This window comes from Apis cerana, linkage group LG14 (genome assembly GCF_029169275.1).
Source record: "Apis cerana isolate GH-2021 linkage group LG14, AcerK_1.0, whole genome shotgun sequence".
Taxonomy (NCBI): Eukaryota; Metazoa; Arthropoda; class Insecta; order Hymenoptera; family Apidae; genus Apis; species Apis cerana.
This window is the reverse complement of record NC_083865.1, coordinates 6,140,379-6,156,955: the sequence shown is the minus strand read 5'-3', so window position 1 is coordinate 6,156,955 and position 16,577 is coordinate 6,140,379. Positions and strand designations below refer to the sequence as shown.

Genomic DNA, 16,577 nt, shown 5'->3' with positions numbered 1-16,577 from the left:
TTTAAAAAAAAATCTTAATAAAATTGATAAATATAAAGATTATAGGATTATTTTATATTTGATATACTTAAACATAGTTACGGGTTCTATCCCCAGAGGTCAGTAATATCAGGTGAACCATATTTATCTCAGTGAATTATTATATTCTTAAATGTGAGTTTTTTCATTAATTATATGCTTTTTTATTACTTTAAATATAATAATTAATATCAATTGACATATTTTATAGAAAATTAAAATTAAAAAATTCTTTTTGAATTAATTAATTTAATAGATATTCTAATACGTAAAACACAATGTAATACAAACATATAAATATAAAACTACAAAAATAAAATATTTATTAAAGTTTAACATATCAAATATTGGAACATTAAGTTTATTTTTATCTTATTAATTAATATGTAAAGGTAATAGCAATCATGCACTCATTCGCAAAATAAAGTTACAATTTAATTATAATTTTTGATATAATAAATTATAATTTGACAAAAATAAAATAATAGCAATTGTTATTATTATATTTAGTTCATTAAAAATATTTTATTGATTAGATAGGATTTAAAACAAAAATTTGAATATGTACAATAGATGAATATATAACATTATAAATTATATATATATATTTTTACATGAATATATAATTAACATATCAATAAAACATCTTGCACAATATTATTCTTTTAACTTACTATTATTTTAATTTTATTAATTTTATAATTAGTTGTTTAGATATAATTAAAAAATAAAAAATATATTATATATTTTTTTCTGTTTATTATTGCTATGTATATAATATTATTATAATCAATATTGTTATATGACAATATTTTTGCACAGAAAGAATTAAAATAATTTGAATAGTTAACAGAATAATAAATAATAAAAAAAAATAGTAATGATAATAATATTTATAAAAATTTCCTTATTAATTTATAAATATGAAACTATAAATATTTTCAGAAATATAAGTGAAAACTTAAATGGTACTTTTGAACTTTGTAATTTGAAAATGAAAATATTTTATATTTAATTCAAAGTCTTTTCAAAAATTATTTTATCAATCACTATGTTTCCTTCTTTCAAGTAAGTATACATAATAAAGAAAATAAATCTAATAAGTTAATTTTTAAAAATTTTATTATAGAAATAAATATTTGAAAGAAATTTTATTTAATTAATTATATAATGGATTAATTTGTATTAGAAAGAAAAGATAAAAAGTTAAAAAAAAAATTATAAAAATTTATATAACTTATTCACATTATATTAATAATTTATTAATTTATGTTTTTAGGAAAAACACTAGAAAGAAATATTCACAAACATCTGAGATAAAATATCCTTCAATATCTATGAAACAGAGATTTGCAAAAGTAAAGAAATTGCAAAATTCAATGAAGTCATTATGTGACAATGATTCTAGTTCTCTTGAAGATGTACGACCTTTTTTTCTTAAATCTAGTTCATGTAAGTTAAATGCAAAAAGTTTGTTTATAGAAGGAATTTAGAAGAAATATTCAAAATTCAAAAATATTGCTTTAAAATTATTTTTAGGTGACAATTCAGTTGATAAATCATCTGATGAAGATAATCTTAATGAATCAAAATATGGAAAAAAACCTACATTCTATACAATTACTACAGATGAGAGCGAAAATGATTGTCAAAAAACAGATAAAACACTTTCAAAAATTAACAAGCATAAAAACAATGTAAAAGATAAGAAAATAAATTATGACAATATAAAAAAAAAAAACAGTAAGAATGAAAAAATAAATAATGATTCAGAAGATGACATATATGAAAAACATATTAATAAAAAGGAAAAGAAACATTTAACACTAAAGTCAAAACAAGAACATTTCATCAATTTCCATAGAGAAGATTCTAGTTCTGGTAAAGAATTCCAAAAATCAAAAATTTCCTGTACTGGTTTGAATATCACAAAAAAATTAACTCAAGCTAAAAAAGACAATGTAATTTCTATTGAATCAGATTTAGAAAGTATAATAGAGTCAGAAAAAAAATTTGAAATTAGTAAAGAACAAAGTTTACAGTTAAAATTTCATGTTGTTAAAATTTTTAATAAATTTAAGGAAGCTTGTTCAGAATATGAATTACAAATGGAACGTGTTAAATGCAAATACTTTAAAAAAGAATTAATATATCAGAAATCAGTAAGTAATGTTATACAAAAAACAAAAAACGTGATCAATAATCTTAAAATAGAACTTGATGCACAAGAAAAAGAATTAATAAATTTTTATGAAGAATGGAATAAAAAATGTAAAGTACAAAATTTAGATCATGAAGATAATCTTTTAAATAAAATTGAAGTTACAAAAAAGATAGAGGATAAAGAAGAATCAGATACATCAAAAAGTAGTTCAAATGTGGAAAGTATAGTTTCTGAATGTGATAATGAAGAAATATTTTCTGATACTGAAACAAATATTATGAAAATAAACATTGATAAAAATAGAGAAAATGAAGATACAATAGTTGCAAAATTTTCAGAAAAATCAACAAATGACAGTGAAAACAGTAATCGTATTATATCTCCTATTTTAGGTAATAATAAAAAAGGAACTAGAATTTATGCAGACAATGATTTGAAAATAATTGATGAAAATAAAAAAAAGTTTAAAGAATTTAACATATCTTCAAATGAACACATCATAAATGAATCTGTAGATGATATATTTAAAGAAAGTATAATTGAAAATACAGATGATGTCAATTTAAAAAATGAACATGAGAATGAAAAAAATTTAGAATGGAAAGAAAATGAAAAAAATAACGATAATAAAAATGAAAATTTTTTGAAAAATGATGAATTGAACGTAGAAGTTAAAAGTAAAAATTTGCGTGCAATTGAAACTAAAAATATAAAATCTAAATCAATTAGTTCTGAAAAAATTTCAGAATCTGTTGAAAAAGAAGAAAGTATTTCAGATGAAGTTGATGATGAAGAACAAGCTAAAAGAGCAATGCTAGAATCTGATTCAGAAACACCTACAAATGAAGAATCATTGGTTGAAAAATTTATTAAACAGTCTAGTACAAGTGATAGTTTTAAAGAAAAAGATTTATTACAAACGAAAAAAATTAAATTTGATAAAAAAAAAGGAAAAAATAAGATATCAAATAATGCCAATTGTAAAAATAATTCATCAGATGAAGATGAAATTATTAAAGAAGAAGCTTGTGCTAAAAATACGTTACTTGAGTCAAATTCAGATGATTCTACAAGTCCTTATGATATAAAAAAAAAATCAAATAAAAAATATGATTCTAATGATGATAGCGAAAAATTAAATTCTATATATGATAATGATATTGTTTTAAAACAAACTAAAAACAAAAATAAAGATTCTATAAAAGACGATTCTAAACAACAAATATTTAAAATAAATTATATTGGATCAGACAGAAAATTAAAAATGCTTTCTGAAGTTATTATTGAAAGATTACCTGAAAATATTCTTAAAAAACATAAAAACGCATTACAGAAATCACGACAATATTTAGAAAGTAAAGAATTTAAAAGGTATAAAATGAATAAATTATTTTTCATTCATTTTTAGTAAAATTTATTATTTTTACAGTTTAATTGATTTGGATAGATTACAAAAAGATTATAAGAATAATAATGATATAACACGAAGTTCCTTACCTAGAAATATGATAAAACATAAAACAAAAGAAAAGGAAGATTCTTTATTAGATCATTTAAAGAATGTGAAAGATGACGAATTTATTGAAAATACAAATAAAAAATCTAATATGGAAAATAATAATTCAATTGCAAAAACATATGGTAGTTTTCAAACTAACAAAGAATTAATAATGGAAGCAGATGCAGCTACAAAGAAAATACTTTTATATTCTTCTGATTCTGATATTGGTAAATTTTATTAGATTAGTTTTTCTTAAATGAAAAAATTTTTTTAGAATTAAAAATTTTTTTTACTTAATATGCTCATTAATTTTTTATGAAAAACATTTTCTATGAAAAATTATATTAAATAAATAAATAATATTTTAATTCAGGTGAACAAAAAATTACTTTTGAAAATAGTGAAAATGAAATAAAATCAGAAAGTAGTTCAAAAAAATCAAATCAGAAAACAGAAAAAAAGAATGGTGATAAGGTAACATTTAAAATAAATCAATACAATAAATTTATTATTTATATTAAAATATTAATTAATTTGATAGGAAAATGATGAAGAATGGAAGAAAAATAAATGGAGACGAAATAAATTATTAACAATGAAATTTTCTTCAGATTCAGACTCTGATATTACAAGGGCAAAATGGAATAAAAAACAAGAAGAGTTATCAGAAAAGGTGGAAGAAACTCATGTGTGAGTTACTTAAAATAAAAATGTTAGAATAGAATATGAATTAGTAATAAAATATTATATGAATTATAATATCTTTTTTAATAGTGAAAATTTAGCTATCAAAAACAAAATTATGAAACGTGAAAGAAGAAATCGTAGAAAAATTATAGATTCTGATTCAGATATACAACTTTTAAATTCTGATACAAATATTAAATCTTCTGTCACATCAGAAGATAATAAATCTTCAGATAGTGATACTTCAGTAGGAAAGCCAAAAAAAATGCGTAAACGTAAAACATATAAATCATCTGATACAGATTCCTCATTTACAGAAAAAAGGTATATATATTATAATTATTAATTTTAAAAGAAATATAATACTGTGCAAAAGTTTTAGACCATTAATTATTTTTGTAATAGTAAATAGTTTCTATGAAAATGAAATTTATTATTATATATCTTTTTGCTTTATTCTAATAGTTTTTCTATATTAAACTATTAATTTTTATAAGATATATTTTCAAAAAATTTTATATTGATTTATAACGTATATATATATATATTTTTTTTTTTGATGAATATAATTTTTTATATTGATTTATACATTTATTTAGATCTAAGCCAAAGAGGAAACGTATTAAAAACATGTCCAGTGATACTGATAGCGATAACGATCAAATTATAAATTCTCAAGGAACACCTGGAAAGAAAGGTCGGAAAAATATTCGAAAAGTAATGAAAGATAAGCAAGTTACAGATGATACTAAACAAGCTGCTAAAGAAGAAGAAGAAAGACTTAAACGTATTGCTGAGAGACAAAAATTAGTGCGTATTTTTAAATAATTAATTTTTGATTGTATCAGAATTAAAAATCATTTTTTTTATTTTTTAATATAGTATAATGAAATGTATGAAGTAAGATTGGCTGGAGAAGAAAAAGTAGATAAACTAATATTGGATTTTAATCCTGAAACAAAAGAAGAATTGATAACTGTTCATAAAGATCTAGTGAAACGTTTGAAACCTCATCAAGCCAAGGGAATAAAATTCATGTGGGATGCATGTTTTGAATCACTGGAAAGAATAAACTGTTCTCCTGGATCTGGATGTATAATTGCACATTGTATGGGACTAGGAAAAAGTCTTCAAGTAATCGCGCTGGCGCATACGCTTTTAACACATGAAAAATCTGGTGTTAAAACAATTATGATCGTTTGTCCTTTAAGCACAGTACTTAATTGGCTCAATGAATTTAAGTATTGGTTAAACGATATAGAAAATGATATCGAAATTTATGAAATGACTAAGTGAGTTTTATACAAGTAAAGTAATTAGTAAATAAATAATTACATGATGTTTATTCATTAATAAATTTGTTAAAGATTAAAGAAAAATATAGAACGGAAGTTTCAATTAGAAAGTTGGCAAAGAACTGGTGGTATACTTCTTATTGGTTATGAAATGTTTAGAAATCTCACTGGTACAAATAATAGAATGAGAAAAAATATGAAAGAAGCAATTTTACGATACTTAATAGATCCTGGTCCGGATATGATAGTTTGTGACGAAGGTCATTTACTAAAAAACGAAGATACTGCACTTAGTAAATCTATAAAACGAATTAGAACATTACGGAGAATTGTACTTACAGGAACACCACTCCAAAACAATTTGATAGAATGTAATAATTAATCTTTATTGAATAATAAGTATTTATATAATTAATTTAAATTATATAAATTATATAATAATTTATTTATAAAAATAATTTAAAAAATAATTAATCTATTTAGTTAAATATCTTTATAATAGATAATAAAATAAAAATTAACTAATATATTTCAGATCATTGTATGGTACAATTTGTAAAGCCAAATCTTTTAGGTACAAAAAGAGAATTTTTAAATAGATTTGCAAATCCAATAACTAATGGTCAATTCGATGATTCTACTGAATATGACGTTAAAATAATGAAAAAGCGTGCATATGTTTTGCATAAGATGTTAAAGGGTTGTGTACAAAGATTTGATTATTCTGTATTAACACCATTTTTACCACCAAAACAAGAATATGTAATTTTTGTTAGTTTAACAGAAGTGCAAATTAATATGTATAAATATTATTTGGATAATTTTGCAAGGTACTCGAATTGATTTTGAAATTAAACTTCATCAAAATTTAACATATATTTTTTATTTCAGGCGAATACGTAATGCCAATGGATCTCTTTTCGCCGATTTTCAAGCATTACAAAGAATATGGACGCATCCTATAGTTTTACAATTAAATGCAGAAAAAATAGAAAAAATGAATGAAAAGAGACTAGATTCTAGTGATTCTGAGGGTTCTTTGCGAGATTTTATTAATGATAGAGAAACAGATTCTACAAGTACTAGTACAAGTACCACTGATGAAGATGATGAAGTAAAAAGTATTGACTACAATGTTGCAGGAAAAAATACAAGACGTAATTCAAAAAATAATAAATCTGGTAAGATTTTGTTTATATTAAAATATGTAATATGTGAAAATAATATTATAATTTTATATCTAGAAATTGAAATAGTTCCAAAATCTGAGGAATTTGAAAAAAAAGAAGAGGAGTGGTGGTCACAGTTTGTTCAACCCGAACATTTTGAAGATATGAGAATTTCTTCTAAATTGATACTTCTTTTTGGAATTTTGAAAGAATGTGAACAAATTGGAGATAAAGTGTATGTCTATTATATCATGAAAAAATAATTTATATAGTATTTTCAAATAATTTTTAATGATTTTAGGTTGGTGTTTTCACAATCATTATATTCATTAACTCTAATTGAACAATTTCTTGAGAAAATTGATAATGCAACACAAAACGGTATAAATTCAGACTATATTGATGGACATACTGGAAGTTGGTCATTGGGTTTAGATTATTTTCGATTGGATGGTCAAACATCTGCAGAAAATAGAAATATATGGTGCAAAATATTTAATGAACCATCAAATACAAGAGCAAGATTATTTTTAATCTCGACTAGAGCAGGTGGATTAGGAATTAATTTAACTGCTGCTAATCGTGTTATTATTTTTGATGCAAGTTGGAATCCTTCACATGATGTTCAAAGCATATTTCGTATATATAGGTATATATTAAAAAATTTATTTTAATTTATTTAAAAAATTAAATAAAATTTTAGAATTATTAAAACACATTTTTTTATATAGATTCGGTCAGAAGAAACCATGTTATGTTTATCGGTTTCTAGCAGCTGGAACAATGGAAGAAAAGATTTATAATCGGCAAGTAACAAAACTATCGCTTTCTTGCAGAGTTGTTGACGAGCAACAAATTGAACGTCATTATAGTAATCATGATTTAAGCGAACTGTATTCGTTTGAACCAAACATAAATAATGGAAAAAAACCGACTTTAAATTTACCAAAAGATAGATTATTAGCAGAAATATTTTTGATATATAAAAATTTTGTGGAAAATTATCATGAACATGATTCTCTTTTGGAAAATAAAGTAATTTATTATGTTATATTATAATATATATTTATATTTATTAAAATAAGTTTTCTTTATGAATTTACTTTAAATACAGGCTGAAGAAGAATTGAATGAAGAAGAAAGAAAGCAAGCTTGGTTAGAATATGAAGAAGAAAAGAAAGGAAAGCCAATGCCATCATATTCAGCAATTCCAACAATTCTAAATCAATATAATGCAATATTAAATCAATACAATGTACCATCGACATTTAATATTAATACAGATTATGAAAAACTTCGGGAACTTCTTCAAAAAGATGTTAGAATATTTGTTGTAGAATATTAATTTTATTTTAATAATTTAAATATTTTATTTATATCTATTGACTTATTACAGTCATTTATATTTTACAGTATCCTAATGCAACACCAGAAACTCAACAAATGATGACTAATCGTGTATTAGCAGATATGTATACTTATTGGGAACGACAAGCTTATCAAAATTCTGCAAATCGAATAATCAACCAGGTAATTTCTTAAATTTTTATTGATAATATTTAAATATAAGACATGTTTTTCTTTATCGATATTTTTAACCGAGGATTTGTGAATTAGAATCCAAATATAAATCCGATACAAGTAAGAACTCAGGTACCCAATTTGTCCCAAATGTCTTATGCAATGCAGAATACAAATCAAAATCTAACTAATCAACCAAATGATTATAGGACATCTGATATTAGATCTGATGACGATGTTGTAGAGGTAATACATTTATATATTTATGTAATTAATATACATTAATGATATGTATAAAGTATTAATATATTCATAAAATACTTCTTTTGTAGAATTGATTTTAAAATTGATTCTAGAATCAAAACAAATACAAAAATTAACAAAAACAAAAAGTTATAGTTATTATACAAAAATATTGGTTAAAATTTATTTATTAAGTGTTAAGTTATAAACAATTGAAGCTTGCATTAAATGAAGCAAGATGATGGTGTGATAAAGATATATTTATAATATATACTTCAACCAATATTTTTGTATAATAACTATAACTTTTTGTTTTTTTGTCTTTGGAATCGATTAAAATTACCTCACAAATACATTAAAACACTACACTACACTACACTACACCACACCACACCACACCACACCACACCACACCACACCACACCACACCACACCACACCACACCACACCACACCACACCACACCACACCACACCACACCACATCACACCACACTACACCACACCACACATTATATTACACACATACACGCACGCACAGAGAGAAAGAGAAAGAGATGTATACAATTTCTTTATAATTTCAGGTTACTTCAAGTACAGTAAACAATAAAAATAAAAACCAAGAAGAATAAATAAATCAAAAGATGTGAAATAATTATTATTAAAAAATTTAATATTAAATAGATTAATATTTTTAATTAATTAAATTTAAAAAAATTTTATATTATTTTTTATAGCATAGAAATATTTCGATATTTTGTTTTCTATTCAATTATACTTTCATCTAGGTTTTTAATATTTTATATTTGTATTATATTACATCAATTTTGATGTAATATAATATATGATGTTATTGTTACTAAAAAGCTTAAATATTAAATACTAATTAGTATTTGGATAATAATTGTATTGATATATTATTTTTTATTTAGTATATTTTTTTGAATTTAAATTGTATATTCATAAAAATATTATAAGTATATAAATCTTTTATATATATGTATATGTATATGCTACACTTATATATGTGCTTACAAAAGACTTTTATATCAATTAGATTATTATAGAATATTATTAGAATATATAATTTATTTATTATAACATTAATTTAAAGATAAATTTAGACAAGTAAATTTCATATTGCTTTCAATTATCTATAAATATGGCAAAACTTATTTTATTTAAAATCACAAATGTATGTAAAGTATTATAATAACAAATTAATTAATTAAATATAAGTATAATTTAAAGATAATATATAGCTTTATTTGATAAAATATTTTTCCAACCATGTTGCAATAAAAACTTTAACTTTTTTTTTAATTTAACATATTTTTGAAAAATTGCTAAATTACGATTTTCACCTTCGTCATTACTGTGATTATACAATTCCTCTGCAATAATATCATTCCAATCTGGTAATTTAGTTTCAGATTTAAATGATAACCAAGCCGTATAACGATATTTATTTGTTCTTATCGTGTATCCCATTGCTTTAATCTCTTTTAAACGTGGTTCATCGCTATTTGGATGTATTGAAGGTTTAATGCTTGGTCTTGGATATTGTCCAAATGCTGCTTCTTTCCATAATATTGACTATAAATTATTAAATATATATTTTAATATATAGCAATTTCAATAATTATCTATTATATTATTTATTATAAAATCAAATTTATTGTACCTTCTTTTTTAAAGCAGCTTGTATAAGTGGCATAAAAGATATTCCTTCGCTACAAGTAATTTCCATTGTTTCATTTGAACAAATAGGTATTGAAATATTTGCTAAATCTGCAATTGTTGGAAAAATATCAACTAACTCTACTATTGAATTTATAAATAATGGATACTTTTCTAATGAATTATTTGCTTTCTCTTTTGATCTTTTATAAGTAAGTCCAGGTATTGATATTATTAATGGTACTTTTAAAGCAACATCATAATTACTGTATTTTGCCCATTCTGTATGCTCTCCTAATGACCATCCTATGCAATTATTGATTAGAAAAATAAAGTATTGATTAGTAATTCAAGAAATATAAAAATTTTAACTATTATTTTGACCTACCATGATCAGACATTAATATGATAGTAGTATTTTTTCGAATTGATAAAATTTCCAATTGATTTATTAATTTACCAATTAAATCATCAATATATGTTACTGATGCATAATATGATTGAATAATTAATTTAGCAAAGCTTTCTAAAAATTAAAAAGGAATCAGTATTGTAAAAATAAAAATTAATTTTCATATATTACTTAAATTGTACTTGGTATTTTCTTCCATGGAAATTTAAGATTCAAAGCAGCAACATCTTTCCTTTTTCTTAAATCATTCCATGGATTATAAGCTATGCTACTAACATTTTTTGACCATTTGTATGGTTGGGGTACTTTAAATTTTTGCAAAGGATGATATTCTACAAAATTCATTCAAAATGATTTCTTTAATTAAAAATCTTATAATTATTATAACATAGTGATAATATTGAACTATACTTAAATATTTTTTAGGATATTTGAATGGTATATGTGGTTTTTGAAATCCAACTGCTAAAAAAAAAGGATTTCCTGCTTGATTAGATAAAAAATATTTAGCTTCTTTTAATATTTCTATATCTGGCAATGTTTTATTTGGCATTGACAAAACTTTAACTGGACATATCTAAAAATATGAAAAAGAAAATTATTATATATTAATATTTTTTTCAATTTTAAAAATTTTTTTTAAATAGTAATTTATCATATCAAATATTACAAGATTTTGTGCTGGTAGTATTTGCATATTTGTTTGACATATTGGAGCATCTTTATATCTTTCTGTGAATGGATGAAAAGGAATTTCTGACCATGAATAAGGATGATCATCAGAATTGTTTGAACTAATTCCTATAAAATATATAATAAAAATGATGTAAAAAAATTCATATTGGAACATTTTATTTAAAAAAAAATTTAAAAAATTAAAAAAAAAACAAGAAACCTGGATGAAAAACTTTTCCTATGGATTTAGTAATAAATCCATTATTTTTGAAATGTTGCGGCAATGTTGTAAAATTACCAATATCTTTCCGCCAATAACTATAAAAGTCATAAAGATGAAGTGTATCTGGTCTTCGACTTGTTAAAAATGAATTCCTACTTGGTGCACACAGTGCTTGCTAAAAAAATTTACATATTCTCTATTTATTATTTATATATTTTTTTTTATTCAATACAATACATGTAAATTTTGCATGTTTTAAAACATTTTTTTATGCTAACCTGAGCAAATGCTTGAGAAAAAATGGCAGCTTCTGTTGCTAAATGATCTATATTCGGTGTATACGCTTTGGTATCGCCGTAACATCCTAAAGCAGTTCTTAAATCGTCAACGATAATTAAAAGAAAATTTTGTTTCTGGGCTGTGCACCAAGCAATTAAATTTATAAAATGTAACATAAAAAACATTGCTTATTATATCAATATAATTAGCACTATGAAGAGCAATTCTGTTTAAATTAAGATTAAATAGGGCTATAGATAAAATAGCATCTCAGAAAAATAATACTCTATAAGTAATATTATTCAATATATTTCTGCATAAAAAAATTAAAAAATAAAATATTTCATATTTTAATAGTATTTATAAAATAAGATTTTTATATGTTTTTTTATGCAGAAATAATTATGTATTCTATATTTAATGAATTTTCTGATTCTACTTACTATTGCACTTTATTTTTCAATGTACAGACATATAAATGAAAATGCTATGTATGTATGCTTATATATCTACAATATCTATTATAACTATAACATGACCTAACATAAATTACATCAAAATTATACAATAATACAAAATAGTAAAAAATATGGAAAGTATAGAAAAAGTTTTAATATTAATACATGCACAAATTACTGCAATAAATTTTTTTCTTGTTTTTCCAGAACTTTACATTTCTCTTAATGTTGATATTATAATCTATGAAATTTTTATTTTGCATTTATGTATTGTTATATTGATTGAATATTGAATTTTAACTTTTTAAATTTAAGAGTTGCTTTTCATATTATCTTTTTAAATATTGCAAAATTAATTTAATATTTTTTTTGAATAGTAGAATCATTATAATTTTTTTTATTAAAATAATAGTAAAATATATTTAAAAACATTGAATATATTAATTCTCTTATAAAGAAAATTATTTTTCTTAATTTCTTTCATTACATATTTTAAACAAGTATTGCTTTTTGAAATAAGTATTTCAGAAATAAGTATTAAATCACAAAATTGTTAGTTATTTCTAAATATTAATACAAATCTGAATATTTGTTTATTATAATATTATAAAGTATGAAACTTTTGTTGTATGGTTTTTACAATGAAATAATTGAAAACCATAGAGAAATAACTCTGATAATCTTCAAGTTATCTCTCTATTTCAGTCTTACAGTCTTTGTGACTGTAACTTTAAATCAAAGATTTGAGTAATTAACAAGGGCCAATGACAAAAACATAATAAAAAGTGACTAGGCAAAAAGACAAATAAAAGATAGAACATTTCTGTTTGTAAAAAGAATTCAAAACAATAATATATTTCATAATTTGAATATTTTTGGCCCTAGTAAAGTACTCTGATTCATCACTACAATTATTTATCCTCACATTTATAATATCAATTTATTTGAAGTCAATCCCTTGCTTCCTTCTTAACAACTGATAATGATCTTTGATCATCAGTACTTATCGTACAGTCATTTACATTAATATTATTCTTTGCTTTAAAGTCAGTCTTAAAATTTGCTTGCAAATTAGTAGTATCATCTTTAAATATTTCAGTATAATGAAAACTACTCCCAGTCTTTGTATTTGTGCTAATATTATTACCAGTACCATTTGAATGTACTTCAGTAAAGTGTTTATACAACATAACTGTTGTACTAAATTCTGTTTCACATCCAGGAATTTTGCAACTGAAATATGTTCTGTTTTTTAATCATTTATCAAAATAGTTTTTAATAACAATGTTCAAAAATATTTGAAATTAATATATATATTAATATTAATATAATATAGATAATATACTTATTTGATTTCTCTTACAGTATTATGATTTCTAAATAATTAATTCTATTATATATAACTTACCGAAATATTTCACTATTTTTATTTCCTTGTATTATTGATAGCTTTGAATTAGCATGATTATCCTGATAATGTTTCCATAGACCAGTTACATTACTCACTTGAGCTCCACATCCAGGAATCTTGCATCTAAATAATATACAATAAATTTGAATAAAGAAATTAATTTTTTGAAAAATAATCTAAGATGAAAAAATATAATAAAAATTAAAAATTAAAATTTTAAATTACATATAATAAATTTTATAAAATTCAAGATTGAGACGAACATTTATCATTTATCATTTATCATTACAAACTTAATTACAAAAATAAATTTTTCTATAATCAGACTATTTTATGATAAAATTGATTTTTATCATGAATTAAAATCAGATTTTTTTTTATATACGTAATTATACATATATTAATGAATTAATATTGTTTGAATAATTCAGAGTAATTAATATTTAATATAATATTTAATAGATTATATTATTTATATTAGATTATAATAGAGACATTATATATATGCAGATAATATTAATAATAATAGCATATATAATCATAATATTAGTTATTATAATATAATATAATATAATATAATATAGTTATTATGTTAATTCATGTTGCTTCAATAGTTTACATGTTGATTTCATTAATCAAATCTGCATTTTTTCTTAAGAAGTTTTGGATAAAATATAAACATTTGGAAACAATATAGATATTTAGATATCTTATTTCTTCTGACTACACACACACACACACACACGCGCGCGCGCGAAAAAATATAATTTTTTTGTATAATATTATTCTTTTACACTTACAAAAAAAAACTAACTGTTGAAGCTTTTCCTTGTTTTAATTTTAATATTGATTTATTAGAATTTGAACTAATTGAACTATTATTGGTTGCTATTTTATGACTATCTTGATGATGACGATAATGGGATATGTATTTGTATTTTCTCCCACAGCCATTAACAGCACATTTGTAAATTTCTTGTTTATACCTAGACATGCGTTGTTTTTTTGGAGTATATTCTTCATCATCTGAGCAATTTGTTTCTATAGTATTTTCTTCAGTTTTCGGAATATCACGATCAAGTTCATTTCTAACAATTCTTTCTAAATTATCTAGTTCAATCCTATGTTCTTGACTTCTTGAATTCATATTACATATTTCATTTTTTGTGTTTTTTGTAATGGTAATATCACCATTTACATAAATTAAACTATTTTTTTCTTGGGAATGTTCAGTTTGTAATTCTGAGCCTTTATTTATATTATTCTCATATTTGGATAGAAAATTTTCTGTATTTAGAATTAAATTCTCATTCATAGGAAATGTATTAGTTTCATTTAAAGATTCATTAGTGGAAGAATAATCTTCTTTTGAACTATCATTTGTAACATTCTGATCATGTGAAACTTCATTTTTTTGTACATTATCATTTCTAAGAAAATTTCGCTCATTATCATCATATTGACATATTTTTATTCCAAAAGTTTCATTTGCTCTTTTTTCATAACATTCTTCTGTACTTTGTACATTTTCTTCATCTATTGCATTTTCAGGATCTTCAAAGCATATTATTTCTGGTTCAGTTGGTAATGTTGGTGGTTGTCTATGGCAGCTTTCGATATGTTCTTCGAGATTGATACTAGTTGTATGTAAAGATCCACAATTTGTATATGGACATATAAATACATTTGTTTCATTATTATGCCATTCTTGATAATGGCGCCACATACTTCCTGGATCAGATAATTCTTCTCCACATCCTGGTTCTCGACAGCTATAAATTTAATTATTAGTTATATATTGTGATATCATTATTGGAAAATAAAGTTAAGATATTCTTAATATTGTATATTTTGTAATTTTATATATAAATTTTTTTTAGTAAAGCTAACTTACATAAACCTAATTTTTAAAGCTTCAAGAGCTTCATGTGTTTTATATTCATCTTGATTGGTAAATGTCTTACCACAACCCCGTTGTTTGCAAGTATATACTTCCTAAAAATATAATTTAAATAATATATATTTTACAAATAAATATATAATTTTTATTTACATAATTTTTACCAAAAATTTCGTAAAATACTGATGGATGGATGGAAATTGATTAAAAATACTAATCAAATATTTCACTTATATTCAAATTGCATCTATTTTTTTGTTTTATTTTTCATTTAAATATTATTTTTCGTCATTAAAAAACTAATTAAACACATGTCATAATAAGTTAATAAATATATATAACATGATAACATATCGCTGAACGATTTGTTTTGAGTTAAAGGTCATTGAACTTATTAAATGGCTCCAGTTTTTACCTTTTTGGGGGCTATTTCCTCAATGGTGCGATTTCTAGACACAAATCTGATGACGCTAACTTCAGCAGGTCTATCTGTGCATGTATCTGTACCCTGGCCCATCTTGGCCAATTTGCAAGAAAAATGATGAATAACGACCCGTTTCAATGCTCACATAACCTGCATTCACCAACAAGAATTCAGAAGGGAATTTTTCTTGCACCTTGAATGAAAGTTCCAAATACATGATCATTTCTACAAATAGGATACTTTATTGAGTTACTTACCAACAAAGTGCATTCCCATTCGTGCCGAAATATCTTTTTTTTTCACCTCATATTATACTATTACTAATAATATCAATCATTTGTTGTCATTTCAATACTCAAGCTACTTCATCGTAAATACGTATTCACCATAGTCTTCTCGTCCACCATTATTATGTTTTATCTCATATATAGTTGAGAACCACTGTAGTAGATGCACCTTTCGATGTTTATTCCATCTATTTTATATCAATTCAAGTTAATATATCGATAATAATATCGA

General features: G+C 22.7%; 3 protein-coding genes across 11 annotated transcripts; 1 reads left to right on the top strand and 2 right to left on the bottom strand.

Annotated features, from left to right (window-relative positions):
- The first annotated feature begins 41 nt into the window (after positions 1 to 41).
- On the top strand, positions 42 to 9,851 carry LOC108003130 (transcriptional regulator ATRX homolog). 7 transcript variants are annotated; one of them, XM_062084248.1, is made up of 20 exons: positions 42 to 153; positions 964 to 1,086; positions 1,298 to 1,470; positions 1,558 to 3,553; positions 3,612 to 3,910; positions 4,057 to 4,157; positions 4,225 to 4,373; positions 4,458 to 4,694; positions 4,970 to 5,180; positions 5,253 to 5,662; positions 5,738 to 6,036; positions 6,201 to 6,495; positions 6,557 to 6,846; positions 6,910 to 7,069; positions 7,136 to 7,483; positions 7,566 to 7,869; positions 7,949 to 8,152; positions 8,248 to 8,364; positions 8,565 to 8,601; positions 9,181 to 9,851. In XM_062084248.1, exons 2-19 carry the CDS (start codon positions 1,070 to 1,072, stop codon positions 8,571 to 8,573), a joined length of 5,619 nt encoding a protein of 1,872 aa, XP_061940232.1. In that variant the 5' UTR covers positions 42 to 153; positions 964 to 1,069; the 3' UTR covers positions 8,574 to 8,601; positions 9,181 to 9,851. The 7 variants fall into 7 exon arrangements, with proteins under 7 accessions (XP_061940232.1, XP_061940227.1, XP_061940231.1 ...); XM_062084243.1 differs by having other exon boundaries at positions 8,452 to 8,601; XM_062084244.1 differs by having other exon boundaries at positions 125 to 410; positions 8,452 to 8,601.
- Positions 9,514 to 12,299, bottom strand: LOC108003103 (iduronate 2-sulfatase). Of its 2 annotated transcripts, none has more exons than XM_017065202.3 (8): positions 11,865 to 12,299; positions 11,584 to 11,761; positions 11,359 to 11,489; positions 11,100 to 11,265; positions 10,871 to 11,020; positions 10,665 to 10,802; positions 10,281 to 10,582; positions 9,514 to 10,192 (listed from the first exon to the last, which is right to left on the bottom strand). In XM_017065202.3, exons 1-8 carry the CDS (start codon positions 12,048 to 12,050, stop codon positions 9,842 to 9,844), a joined length of 1,602 nt encoding a protein of 533 aa, XP_016920691.1. In that variant the 5' UTR covers positions 12,051 to 12,299; the 3' UTR covers positions 9,514 to 9,841. The 2 variants fall into 2 exon arrangements, with proteins under 2 accessions (XP_016920691.1, XP_061940235.1); XM_062084251.1 differs by having other exon boundaries at positions 11,662 to 11,761.
- A 488-nt stretch (positions 12,300 to 12,787) lies between these two features.
- Positions 12,788 to 16,558, bottom strand: LOC108003104 (uncharacterized). Of its 2 annotated transcripts, none has more exons than XM_017065203.3 (6): positions 16,316 to 16,558; positions 16,050 to 16,251; positions 15,629 to 15,729; positions 14,535 to 15,506; positions 13,732 to 13,857; positions 12,788 to 13,556 (listed from the first exon to the last, which is right to left on the bottom strand). In XM_017065203.3, the coding sequence occupies exons 2-6, from the start codon at positions 16,149 to 16,151 to the stop codon at positions 13,274 to 13,276; spliced, it is 1,584 nt and encodes a 527-aa protein (XP_016920692.1). In that variant the 5' UTR covers positions 16,152 to 16,251; positions 16,316 to 16,558; the 3' UTR covers positions 12,788 to 13,273. The 2 variants fall into 2 exon arrangements, with proteins under 2 accessions (XP_016920692.1, XP_016920693.1); XM_017065204.3 differs by having other exon boundaries at positions 16,050 to 16,208; positions 16,316 to 16,496.
- Between the last annotated feature and the right edge of the window lie 19 nt (positions 16,559 to 16,577).